The following is a 13,415-nucleotide window of genomic DNA, read 5'->3' as shown; positions in this document are numbered from 1 at the left end:
AAGTGACCTAAACCACCAATACCGATAATACCAACAGTCTTACCCTTAGCATTTTCACCAAGGTTTCTGACTAATGGGGAGAAGACAGTTAAACCAGCACACATCAATGGTGCAGCAACTGCGGATTCCAATTCATCTGGAATTGGGAAAACATATTGTTCGTGTGCAATCGAGTGAGAAGAATAACCACCCTGGGAGATGTAGCCAGTATCATAATCCTTAGCATTGTAGGTACTGACCTTTTTAGTACAGTATTGCTCATTATCACTTTGACATCTTGAACAATCCATACAAGACTTGGAACAGGCACCAATTCCGCATCTGTCACCAACCTTGATTTCCTTAACGTCCTTACCTACGGCAATAACCTTACCAATAATTTCGTGACCAACAACAAGATCGTCTCTGTTGAGTGGCTTCCATGCACCCTTGATGGTGTGAATATCACTACCACATAAACCACAGCAGATATTTTCCAACACGACATCATGCGATGCTAACTCTTTTGGCTTGTATTCAACCAACTTAGGTTTGTTCCAGTTCTCTGGCTTATCTACAGCAAATCCTTTGAAATATTGTGGAAGAGTCATTTTGTACGTTTATAATTATGTTCTATGGTAATTATTTAATTTTACCTACATTTATTGCGACCAACGTTCCCTATATATCCATTTTCTATCAACGTTTATCTTTCGCTAGTCGTGGGGCTCCTCCCGCCACACAGGTTTGGGATATTCCAGATATAGTTACCGATTGGTCTTTATGCGAATATACTGTATATACTTCCGTAAAACAGACACCCCAACAATTAATCCTCCGAAACAAACGCTGCGTAATAGCTGCTATCTCTTCTATATTAACCCTAGCCTTATCTTTGAACATTTATTCTATTGTACAATTTACTCTGTATACTTGACTCTCGTGGGAGTTTTCTCTAGTCCTCCACCAATTAAACCCCACCAGAGCCTAGATCGTGCTGAAAGAACGGTGTAACGCGATGATTTCAAAGCATATGTCGTATGTCGTACTTTGACCATGTCGTCAAACTGTTCGCTGCAATTTGCACTTCGTACGCCGGATCGCGTATTTACTACAAATTGTTGCAATCATTAAATCATATAACAATATGACACAAAAGCAATTTCAATATAACAACTAACGTCTATTTTTTTTGGAAAATAGGGAACAAGTATAAGGAAATTTTTTTTATATGGAAGCTAATTAAAGAAGCATATTTTTTTGTTCAAAGGATTATTGTTAAGACATATTTATTAATCAATTAAGAGACGATATATTGATAGGTGTTAAAAATTGTTGCTTCTTGAGATGGTTTTATACAAGCGAAAACAGGTTACGTTTATAAGGGCGCCAGAGGTGCCCGGCGATTTAAACACGGAGGTTTTTCATATACCGGCTACAAAGGAGTGGTTTCTCACGTATGAGGACTATTTGCAAAGAATGGATTATTATCATCGGAAAAAATTCGTATGTGAAATCACTGGGAACTCATGTTTGACGTTTTTCCAGGCAACAGAGAGTGAAGCCAAAGAAATACAGGAGGTAGAAAAGAATTTCCCTGAGGCTTTGAAAGAGCACATATTGAGGTTTTTGCAGTTCAACCGTATTACGCGGTTGGATCAGTTGGTAGACAAGGTTTACCTGGTATTCAAGAACGATTATTTTCCTGGAGAGACGATAATCTTGAAAGGGTCGATACTTAATGGACAAGCAGAATCGGGAACAAGGCAACGGGGTACCATCAAGGAAAAGATCCAATACAGCAACCCATCTGATGGGTTATTGACGAAATATCTTGTTGTCCGAGCAAACGACCAAAAGCAAGCGATAGTCATAAACGAAAAAATCTCGCGGGACAGAAACCACTTCACGAAATGGCTTATTAAAGCATTTATCAAATTAACAATGACCAGATCTCACAAAGTGGGTGCTCCGTGGGTGGTGAAAAATAAGTTTGCTAAGAAATACAGAATCAATCAAAAATATCCGGATGATTTAGTGCATTTCCAATCCTCTACTCCAAGTGGTGATATTATCTATGAAGGCGATGAGTTACCTTCTGCGGTAGCGGATGCTCCTAATGGATACCGTAAATTGATCAAGAAATCTGCGGCTCCTTCGTCTAAGAATTTAAAGAAGAAGGCTGCTTTGAATAGCATATTAGATGAACCACCACCAGTAACAGCCCAGGAAGACGATATAAAGAGGAGACTTCCGCCTCATCATATGCCTGATATTTTGTCAGAGGCCGACGAAGAAATAAACAAATCGAGTCCTCAACCGGCGTACCCAACGTCTAAGAAACTGACGGTCAGCGATTTAAATCTTAAATTTAATTTACAATATTCGAAACCTATTCCCGAAGTGCTAAATGTCCCAGAAAATGCTAAGAGCTGGAATGGGCATTTGATCCAAAAGCACAAAGAAGAACAGAAGACTGATGAAAGATTAGACCCAGAATTAGGACTGGAGATTAAGCGCCTTGGAATCAGAAGCGTAAAATCAATACAGGATGCGTTGGAATCCTGGGTCTTTTTAAACGTGTATCATACGGTTTTAAAATTCGACACATTCACATTTGATGATTTTATATACGCTATGGGTTGGACTCATGACCAATTTGAGAAGATTGGTAGATGCGAACTATTGGACGAAATATGGTGTGCTGTTCTTGGTGCAATAGTATCAAATGAAGCACCTAAAAACAAGTCCTTGAAATTGGATAGCGATGTCATATATGGGTTACAAATAACGTTACCCCCGGAAAATTCGTATATTAACTCTCCTTCAAAGGATGATAACGATGTTGGTATTGAAGAAAGAGGTTCTGATTCCGACAACGAAGAAAATATTTTGAAAAGTGAAGATGAAGCTGATAATGATGAGAGTCATGAATCGTTGGAAATGACTAATGGCAACAAAGATGACGCCAAAATTAAAACCGAACAAGGAGTAAAACTCGATGATGAGAATGATGGCGATGATGAAGAAGAAGAAGAAGAAGAAGATAATGATGAAAATAATGAAAATGGGGATAGTCTAAACGAAGATGATGATCGTGAACACAATGCATATATTGTGATGAATTACCGTAATATTCCATGGCACGAGCGTCTTCGTAAAAGAAATTTCAGAGACGGAAATTGGCAGTGTATTTTACTTGGTGTGTTATCGTTAGTTGAGTACGTTCCTGCTTTCAAGCCGATTATTAATAAGGTGTACCGCATATTGGCGCCGGTTGATATGCCAGCAACTACTAGTACTGTAATGAATCAATTTTACGATGATTTAGATATTGATTTGAGATTGCAAGTTTTGAACATACTTGTCTCGTTACTTATGAATGGCACACAAGTTAGAAATTACATTGATGAATGCTTGGATTCATCTACTGTTTTAAGACGTAATAGGTTAGACAATATAAGAGACTATAAGGTTGCGTACGATTTGGCGCAAAAGTTACATGTTGAAATTCATGAGAAGTTAACAGATGCTAAAGAAGCAACGGAAAATGCTAAGTCTAAGTCCAAATCCAAGTCTAAGAATAAGCTGAAGGGAAAAGATTCTCAATCTACTCCTAACCCTGATTCAAATAAAAGAAGAATGCCAAGACTTAACTTACAAGCATTTGAAATGTCTGAACAGGAGAGTAAATTAGCTGAAAGTGATAAAGGATTTAAAGATTTATGTGACCAAAGAAAGGAAACATTGCTCAGCATTGAAAAATATAAACAAGCAAAGCGCCAACTTGAAAAGCAGTTAAATGAAATAGATTGTCAAAGAGTCAAGTTATTAGGGAAGGATCGTTTATATAATAGATATTGGTGGTTTGAAAACAACGGTCTTCCAACCTTGCACAGTAATACGAATGATGTCGATGACAATGATGATGATGACAATGCAGCTCCAAATATGAATAATGATGAAGACGATGAGATTGTTGAAGACGAAAATGCTGTTTTGGATGAAACTTATCTAATGGGGAAATTATGGGTTCAAGGGCCTTCAGATGATGACTTGAGAATACATTTTGGGTCAAGCTTAGAAGATGTTGATAAATACCATAATTTGTACTTGAATTATGAACAAGAGTTGGAAAAGTTTTATAAATGCAATAATGATCAAGGTGAATCTGGTGAAGATTCCAAACAGAGTATTAAAGAGCCATTCAAGCAAATGGATTTCAATAAATTACCTCTTGGTTTCCGTAGTATGAGTTCGGAAATGTTTGGCTTATCATTTGAGTCTAACCAGGTTACAAGGACTTTGGAAGACTCGATTGAAAAAGATATAGTTATCGACCACTTGGGAGGTTTAAGTGTTACATCATTAACTAATTACTTAACTCCATTACAGCGTAAGATCCTAGAAGAAAATCCAGATCCGTTATTTAGTGGATCTTATTGGAGGTTCTATGACAAACCAGAACAGGTAACAAAATTGATTGAATGGTTAAATCCTTGGGGTGAGCGTGAATCTCTGTTACGTAAAGAGTTATTAATCGTTAAAGAAGCTATTGTTCAAAGTATGGCAGCTAGAAGAAAGGCTTTATCTTTGGATCAGCAAGAGGCCAAAGAATTAGAGCTAGAAAATAATATCCGTCAAATCACTGAAAAGCTTAAATCTTTAGGAAAAGATGTGAACTCTTTATCTAACCTAAACGAAGAAGGCGTCGGAAAAGATGATACAGAAGAAAATGATGACGAAAATGATGAGGATGAAGATGAACTAAGATTAGGACGTAACAAGCGTTTACGGAACCAACCTCTTCCAACAAAGAGACAAAAAACTAAATCTTTCTCTGATGTAATAGGTAGCGACAATGTGAATGACTTATCCAAAGTATACACGGACTTGTTGAATGAATTACAAGAATCCAAAGAGGAAAAAGAATTATCTCGAGTGTTAGAGTGGGTTAATTCCAAGGCCATTGATAAATTTGATAGGTCACTTTATGAAGGAGGCGATAGGTCTAAAACTAAAACTAAATCGAACAAATAATAGTGTAAATATCGTGTATTATAAATTACTTTGTATCATTAAATTAAATTGTTAATATATAATAGTCAATATCTCGTTTTTTTCTTATTATGTTCATAATCCCCACTAGGTCTCTTATTATCTAGTCTCTTACTTCTGGCAATATCTGCTAATTCCTTTAATTTGTTTTCTTTTTCATGCTGTTCCTTGATAGCTAGTTGCTTTAACATTTCACTCCTAATTTTAATTTCTTCCCTGGCTTGTTTATCGGCCGTTTCTAAAGCCTGAGACAACTCACCAAATTTCTCTAAATTTACATCATTGGTGGTTGATTCTGAACCTCCATTTGCAGCAATCATCCTTTTATCTAATGATATAGTAAAACCTTGATTATTCTTCCAATTAGATATAGCCGACGGGATTTGCCATTTCGCCTGATCTTCTTTTGTTAATTTGCTAGTTTGTTCATTATTACTGCTCTTCAATAATGGTGGAGGTGGAGATGGGTTCTTATGTCTATTTTTCCGCAATTTGAACTTAGGAGGTAACATTGGATCTTCTTGATAGTTTCTTATTTGTATAATACGTTCCCTGCCTCTTTCGTCATCACTTCCTTCTGAATCTTTTACCACGTTATTACTTGTATATTTTATGTATGTTACATCGTCTTTCTTGTTATTAGTAGTTTCATTTATCCCCATTTTTTCATTCATTATCTTATTAATCGTAGCTCTCGTATCTTCGACACATTCTTTCAATGAATCATCCGGACATGTTTCAATCGTGTATCTAGGGAAATGATGTTTTAAGTTTGGAAACTTTACTTTCAATGGTATAGTATCCTCATATGATGATTGAACCTTTCTTGAGTTGTTATTATATGATGCAATAGTTAAATTGTAATTCAAAGTCCCATCAGGGTTTAAATGTAATTGGGATATAGTAGTTTCTGAATTATTAGGGTTGTGTATTACGTTTCTGTCAGATTTGTTTTCTGGCAATTTTATAAGCTGATTTGACCTTTCGTGTAGGCCAGCCTTCTTTAGCGAAATCCTTGACGAAGGTTCAAGTGATGAGTGTTTAGGCTTGGGTAGTAACGAACTGAACATATTACAATACCTTAACAAGTTAAACTATAGTTAGGTAAATTCTAAATAATCAAATTAATCTGTGATGATATGTACTGCATATAAAAGTAAGTCTAAGATAGTATTTAATACCTAGAAAATTCCATACTTCTGACAAGTTGCAAAGACCCAGAGGAAGAACTTGTTGATCTTTATTGGTTGCCTCTTGTCTTCATTTACAAATGAATCGAACTGTAGTTCTTCATCTGTAACTCTTTTTACCCCACCGAGATAATTGAAACTCTTGTAGAAAAGATACAATATTCTTTGTTTGATTGATAAAGGTACAGTAGCATGCTCATTCTCAGTGTCATAATGGCTACTATATTTAGTTAGCCTGGTGACTTCTGAAGCTATTTCAGTATCCGAAGAATCTTGGAAATAAAAGAACTTATCACGATAAGTCATCATGTATTGCGGATAATCAGTTATAATTCCATATTCTGAAATGTGAGCAATTCTACCTATGTTCATCAAATATTCGAACTGGTCAATTGTATTGATGGTCCACATATAAAGCTTCATACGTTGAGATTTCAACCGAGGAATAAATTTTGTCAAAAACCTCGTAGACCATGTCAGTAGGTATATAATGGACACACCTGTTGCTTTGAACCTTACAGACCCATCTTTAGGTAAGGAATCCACATACAAATTGTAGTTCATATAATGAAGCGAGTCCTTCCAGGAAACAGAGATATGAAAAATGTCAAATTGTCCATATCCCAAAACATTCTTGGAACCATTTCCAAAAACGTCCTGGAAGTACTTGTCTTGATTCAAAAACTTGATAATACCAAGATCCCATATGCCCAAAATGAGTCTATGTAACCACCATCCAATATCATTGATCACCTTCAATAAATCCTTTATCAAATACTTGACTAATTTTGCAGGGTTCAATTTCTTAATGTCCAACATCAACTTGTGCTCATTTGAGTTGTCATGAGTCTTAATGTAGTGAGCAAACCACTCTAGCACATCCTTGAAGGTCAATAATCTTTCACCTGTCTCAATAGTTTGCAAGTCTTTGATTTCATCGTAAGTGGAGTCCAATATGTCAAAATCTGCGACTTCGCCGTTGGGACCACAAAATACTCTTTTTGTATTGTTGTCATGAGATATTACTAATACATCATCCCTAGTAATCCATAAGTCTGTTTCTATCAATGTAGCACCAGTTTCGAAGCACTTATCGAAAGATTTAAGAGTATTCTCAGTATATTTACCTTTGAACCCTCTATGTCCGCATACGAGGGCAGTTTCACTCATTTTTGTATTATTGACTTGATATCAATTTTCCTAAATTAGAGATAGGTGGGCGATTAGAGTTATTCGTAACGATCGTGTAAGCTAACCTTATGGGCCGTAACATTCAATTTAGTTCTCATAGAGAAAGAAGAATAAATATATATTTAGCATGATATTTTAATTTATTATCAAACTACTCCACGTTCGCCTAGCGCACTCGTGACAACCGATGCTACAATCTAGAATTGAATCGAAAATACTGAAATTGTATTCTATAGACTAAGTGTATCTATAACTTGTTCGATGGTTCTGATGAATCCGAAGCTTGATCTATAACCATTTTGATTAACAGAAAAGCGATTGACTCCTTACTTGGGAGTAATAAGCCTTCTGGATTAGATGCATGATCGTTAGTCCCGTAGATCAATGTCTTAATAAATTCAACGTCGAACCATCTTGCATCTGCCAATTCTCTATCATGGCCCAAATGAATAACTTCATTAACGCCATTGAATTCGACCACAGCAAGACATCCAATCATCAAGTTACCAGGGAAAGGCCACGGTTGAGTCAGGACAATATTTATGTCCGAACAAACAACACCAGTTTCTTCCCAAATTTCTCTCTTTGTAGCAACTTCAACAGTTTCAGAAGGTTCCATAAACCCAGCAGTACATGCATAAAGCTTCGTGTGGGCGTATCGCTTAGCTAGCGATAGCAACACTTTAGATCTGTCTGTGTTGGTGATTGCAGTAATAACTACTGCATCTGTTCTTGGAAACGAGACATTAGAAACAGTGGCATTTCTAACGGGACACGTATACTGGATTTCATCGTTTTCATTCTTTCCCTCGGTCTTTTCGTTGGTACATTTCAACTTACCACCAGCATGAATAGGGATGACTTTAGAACCACACCCAGGACAAAACCTGTTTCTGGATAACCAGTCCAAAAACATCTTTCCGTGAGAATACAATGCAGCTTCTTTTGGAGAGAACCCAAGATAATGTTTTCTAGAGTGACTGAAAATTAAGTTCGCCTTGTCAATGCCATTGGCTTCAGACACATGATTGATAATCGTACTTTGTAACTCAGGAGATTGTGATAAATCCACCGCGTAGTATGGAATACCCTGGTACCTTCCCTGGAAGTCCAAGAATTTTTCTTCAGCTCCGTTATCCGGGTCTTCCACTGATTTTAAGCTCAGTAAATTCAAACCAACACTTTCATCTTCTAACCCCAAAAATAAGAATGTTGGCTTGTTATTATCACGTAACTCTGGATCTTGATCCTTGTTACCACTGCTCCACTCCTCGACTGTATTTTGCCACGATTCAAGTGATAATATGCCCTTTTTCACGGATTCTTTTGCTCCCAATTGATTATCTCCATTCGTCAACATAATCAATTTCTCACCACCATCTTTGTTTATAAGTGGATTGGTCTTGTCGAAGAAAATGAATCTAGTTGAATCATGAGCAACACTATTACTAATAAAGTCACCATCCTCTCTTAAAAACGAAACTCTGTTAACGATCTCTGCTCCGAAATATGAGCTATGATCTTGCCCATGTATAGGATTTAACACGTTACTCGACATCTTGTAATAACTATCTTGTTTTAACTTACTGATTGATGATTGAAATCGAACCGATAGTCTTAGTATTTTGGTAAATACGCCCATATTTCTTCTTTATCAGAATTTTATCACTTATACCGACGCAATTTATATACACGACACAGTATTCTTATCGGGCTAATGACCGGGCCCATGTTAAAACGTACAATAATACGCTAATTAAACCCTTTAGGTATGAAGAGTTACTATTTAAGGATGAAATGGATTCGAATATAGCTACTCAAGTGTTCTGTTAAAAGAAAGACCTCAAAATTTGGTGAATATCTGGTCTTCACAGACTTCTGATAATCAACAGCCCAAAATCACACGCAAAATATTACAAATGAATCAATTATGGAGAATTAGAATTAGCCCAAATATATATTAGCCTCTAAAATACATATCTATTTACACGATGAAATGCCCTTTGAAAAATTATGTACAAAATGTTCAATGATATCTTCTGAATATGTTAGTTAAATTTCAACTATGATAAGGAAATAGGAAAGCATGTGAATATCAGATAAATAAGATCTTTTCCTCAATATGAAAACTAGGAAGTCTAACGTCTGAAAATCTTTGTGAATCATCATTAAATATGCTTTTTGTTCCAACTTAAAAATATACATACATTAAATGTTTTGTTGTTTGTCACAAAATATGTGGACATCAATAATATTGAACCCAATATAATATCTAAGTTAAAGTTAGTATTGATTTGTAAAAATAAATCATTATGCATTTCTGAAGTGTTTCTTATGTGTCAGTTAATTTGTAGATGTTTTCGTCAATGACATTTGTCTAGGAAGTCAAGCGTTATAAAATCTAAGAAAATCATCATTATAGAAACATATCAGAAGCTGAGAATAAATTTGAACATACGGTTTGGAAATGAATAAATTACAATAATAAAATTTGTTTAACCCAATGGGATACCCTTCTTAATGACCTTAGGTAACCCTTTAATCCACGACTTACCAGTCTTTTTGTCAATAATAACGAAGACTCTACCAGATTGTCTCATCCTACCGGTTCTTCCAACACGATGAACTAAATCAACCGATGTATTTGGTAAATCCATTAAGATAACATTCTTAATGCCAATGAAGTTCAACCCTCTAGCAAGCAAATCAGTAGTAATCAAAACTTTGATTTTACTACCGTCGAGATCTTCTTCTAATAACTCAGCTGGTTTCAAAAATGGTTCGATCTTAGCTAACCTATCGTCAGCACTATCAGCACCAGTTATCCCAATAATATCCTCTTCTCTGTGACCAAATTTTTCAATTAAAGTATCTGCTAACGGCTGAACGTCTCGCTTTTCGTTGACAAATACTAAAATACGCTTGACATAGCCTTGTTCAGTACCGTCATTATGAATAGCATACATTGCTTGAGCAAGACATCTGGTCTTAGAACCATTGTATGGTGATAATTGTGCATCAATAACCTTAAGATTAATTTGCTTTGGAATCTTGTGTAAGGAAGGTGTCACTATGTTGATGATCGAAAATTCGTCAGGGAACATCTTGCTAAGAGTTTTTTTGAACTCTTTTGGAATAGTCGCTGAACAAAAGATCAAATCCTTACATTTGGATAATCTACGGATGACAGACGTTGTGTCTACAATCCATGATTTATCCATTAAGGTATCGGCTTCGTCAACAACACAGTACTCCACATAGTTAAATAGTCTAAATGGACGACTAACGTTGTTTAATTTAGCAAGACCTTGGATCTTAGCCGGCGTAGTGACTAAGACATCAATTCTTTTTCTTCCAGCATCGAAAAGTCTCTGATGAGAATCACCAGATCCCCATTTCACAATATTTAAGTTTAACGAAGATTGGTTCTCAGGTAATGAAAGGAATCTTGCATATTCAGGATCTTGCAAGATCTTTTTGTCAACACTAGCCTCCAAATCAATGGGAGCTTTGGATGCACGTTTAAGTGAGTCGTATACTTGCTCAACCAATTCATGCGTTGGCAACAAAATAACCGATCTAATGATCGACGTCTTCTTCGATTCAAGATAGCTCTGCTCAGACATATTGAAGACTCTCATGTCCTCTTCCTTTAACTTACTGAGTAGTGGCGCCAAATAGGCCCAAGTTTTACCAGACCCTGTTTCAGCAGCAATCGTGAAAACCTTCAACCTATTCATCTCGTTGGATTTCTTCAAATCCTCCAAAATCTCCAGCCCTGATACCTTTTTGTCTGTACCTTTTTTTTCCGTATTAACATTACGAAGTCTCGGTTGGTTAATCTTCCTAATAGCAGCTATTTGTACGGGAGATGGTTTAATTTCCAATTCCTCCTTACTTTTAATATAAGTACTTTTCAAATTGTACCCATGTTTAATCTCCTCGATCATCGCCGATCTAACGGTTGGAAATATCCTTAAAGAGTCGAACGATGTAATATTCTTTATGACGTTGCTCGACATCTCCTTGAGTTTATTTTCCGGCTGATCCAACCCAGAAAAATTCCCAAAGGAAAATAATCTGGGTTGTGTCTTGGGAGCTTCTAGCGTTTTACCTAGCTTCGATCTAATGACTTGGCCAGGTTTGTGGTTAGCTTTTTTTTTAAACGATCTTGATCTTTTAGAATGGTGTCGAATAAAACTAATTACCGGTCGTTGAATCATTGTGTCCCGCATGACTCTTACAATAGGATTAATTGCTCCTATTTTCAAAGTCATGTTGTATTAGTCTCAATAAATCATCGATAAAAACGTTAAGATAAATATTATATATGAAAAATTTTCCAAATTTATACTGCTAATAGCGAGACTAAATTTTTTTGGTGAAGAAAATGGGTCGTGTGAAATTGACGAATATTTTTGAAAAATTTCAACAGTTATAATCAACGATTTGTTAGGTTTACACAAGACTAAAGTAGCTGTATCAGCATCTTATAGAATGTTAAAATTGTCGTTTGATACGTTGTCTAGGACAGCAAGTAGACAGGTTCCAACAAATGTTATAAGATCATTTAGTGGATCCGCATATGTGTTTGCAAAGGCAGCTCCAAAACTGAAAGATGGTAAGAAAAAGGCCAAACAAGGGTTCAAGAACAAAGGAGCAGAATCTAAGACTGCAAAGGTCAAGAAGGGTGGTATGACTCACTTGAAGTTTAAGGATGCTGTTCGTTCATTGAAGTTTGAAAAGTCGGCCACAGATTTCACACAATTGAATATCAAAGATATATCCTACGGGTCATTGAAGTCGATCACATCCACTGTTGTCAAGTATAACGATTATACCGAAAAGGCTTTACAAGACCTTGATTCATTTAAAAAGTACCAGTATCATGAATTATTCAGCAAGCCTGTTTCCATGGTGTCTAACAATACATTGAAGCTCGATGAACAATTTATATCAAAGTTGGAATCTCCTAGTAAAGACAATAGATTGTGTTTATTAGGTGAAAAGGGTGTAGGAAAGTCGGTGTTACTTTCTCAGGCTAAGGCGTTAGCTATTTCTAAATACGACAAGGATGTAATCCTTTTACATTTGGACCACCCACAAAAACTTATTGAAGGTTCTAGTGACTACATCTACAACAAAAGAATAGAGAAATATCAACAGCCAATGTTTACCAAGAGGTGGATCAAGAAGTTACGTGCTGCTAACGAAGAGATATTCAAGAAGTTGCCATTAACCAGAGATATCTCTTTCACCGCTAAGAAGAAGGAATACAACTTGAAGAAGGGCGAAAATACCTTGTATGATTTCATCTTATATAACCATGATTTCGGAAAAGTGGCTCCAACCTCAGCATTTACCTTTTTGGTTGAGGAAATCATGCATCATTCTAAGGAAGTTCCTGTTCTTGTCTCGATTGATGATTTCAATGCATTAACAAGTGAAACATTGACTAAATATCGTCACACAGACTTTGAGCCAATTCACTTTACTGATTTCGAAATGGGTAGCTTTATTTTGAAATTAGCAAGCGGTGAGTTAAGTTTTGCCAAGGGTGGTGTCTTATTAGCTGAATCTAAAGATATTGCTTATGGACACACCTTACCAGTTGGTTTAGGTATCGAGCAATACGATCCATACTACAAGCAACATCAATGTGACTACGAAGTTGCCAACAGCTTATTACAGAATGGCGGTGTGTCCTCTATGACCGTTGAAAACCTCACTAAGGATCAATGCAGAGAACTTTACAACTTTTGGGATGCCACTGGTGTTTTAAGGGTTAGAGAATATCCAACAAATGAAGACTATAAGACATCTGAGCAAATTGCAGATGAACAAGCTGCCAGAAGATCGGGTGAAGAAGAAGAGAAATACGTTTACGATCCTGAAGAACAATTTGAAAAATTGGTTCAAAATAACTTCACCATTTCTTCAGGTAACCCAGGTCACTTGATTAAAACCACCACTTTATCATATTAAGCGATATGTCTG

At 36.2% G+C, this 13,415-nt stretch overlaps 7 protein-coding genes across 7 annotated transcripts; 2 read left to right on the top strand and 5 right to left on the bottom strand.

The window, feature by feature from the left end:
* Nucleotides 1-7: 7 nt before the first annotated feature.
* On the bottom strand, nt 8-590 carry AC631_02749 (NADP-dependent alcohol dehydrogenase; the record flags this gene model as incomplete). Its single annotated transcript, XM_015611579.1, has 1 exon — nt 8-590. A coding segment is annotated over one exon (583 nt), but the record flags the coding sequence as incomplete, so codon positions are not given.
* An 868-nt stretch (nt 591-1,458) lies between these two features.
* Nucleotides 1,459-5,019, top strand: AC631_02748 (uncharacterized protein; the record flags this gene model as incomplete). The annotated part of the gene is made up of 1 exon (XM_015611578.1): nt 1,459-5,019. One exon carries the CDS (start codon nt 1,459-1,461, stop codon nt 5,017-5,019), a length of 3,561 nt encoding a protein of 1,186 aa, XP_015467629.1.
* A 65-nt stretch (nt 5,020-5,084) lies between these two features.
* On the bottom strand, nt 5,085-6,107 carry PRP45 (mRNA splicing protein; the record flags this gene model as incomplete). Its single annotated transcript, XM_015611577.1, has 1 exon — nt 5,085-6,107. One exon carries the CDS (start codon nt 6,105-6,107, stop codon nt 5,085-5,087), a length of 1,023 nt encoding a protein of 340 aa, XP_015467628.1.
* A 111-nt stretch (nt 6,108-6,218) lies between these two features.
* AC631_02746 (phosphatidylglycerol phospholipase) lies at nt 6,219-7,397 on the bottom strand (the record flags this gene model as incomplete). Its single annotated transcript, XM_015611576.1, has 1 exon — nt 6,219-7,397. One exon carries the CDS (start codon nt 7,395-7,397, stop codon nt 6,219-6,221), a length of 1,179 nt encoding a protein of 392 aa, XP_015467627.1.
* Nucleotides 7,398-7,665: 268 nt separating this feature from the next.
* Nucleotides 7,666-8,976, bottom strand: AC631_02745 (NAD(+) diphosphatase; the record flags this gene model as incomplete). The annotated part of the gene is made up of 1 exon (XM_015611575.1): nt 7,666-8,976. The coding sequence occupies one exon, from the start codon at nt 8,974-8,976 to the stop codon at nt 7,666-7,668; it is 1,311 nt and encodes a 436-aa protein (XP_015467626.1).
* Nucleotides 8,977-9,913: 937 nt separating this feature from the next.
* Nucleotides 9,914-11,695, bottom strand: AC631_02744 (ATP-dependent RNA helicase; the record flags this gene model as incomplete). The annotated part of the gene is made up of 1 exon (XM_015611574.1): nt 9,914-11,695. One exon carries the CDS (start codon nt 11,693-11,695, stop codon nt 9,914-9,916), a length of 1,782 nt encoding a protein of 593 aa, XP_015467625.1.
* Nucleotides 11,696-11,915: 220 nt separating this feature from the next.
* Nucleotides 11,916-13,403, top strand: AC631_02743 (mitochondrial 37S ribosomal protein mS29; the record flags this gene model as incomplete). The annotated part of the gene is made up of 1 exon (XM_015611573.1): nt 11,916-13,403. The coding sequence occupies one exon, from the start codon at nt 11,916-11,918 to the stop codon at nt 13,401-13,403; it is 1,488 nt and encodes a 495-aa protein (XP_015467624.1).
* Nucleotides 13,404-13,415: the final 12 nt, after the last annotated feature.

Source organism: Debaryomyces fabryi, assembly GCF_001447935.2.
Source record: "Debaryomyces fabryi strain CBS 789 chromosome Unknown contig00051, whole genome shotgun sequence".
NCBI lineage: Eukaryota > Fungi > Ascomycota > Pichiomycetes > Serinales > Debaryomycetaceae > Debaryomyces > Debaryomyces fabryi.
The sequence above is the reverse complement of the archived record's forward strand: the minus strand, read 5'-3'. Positions and strand labels throughout refer to the sequence as shown.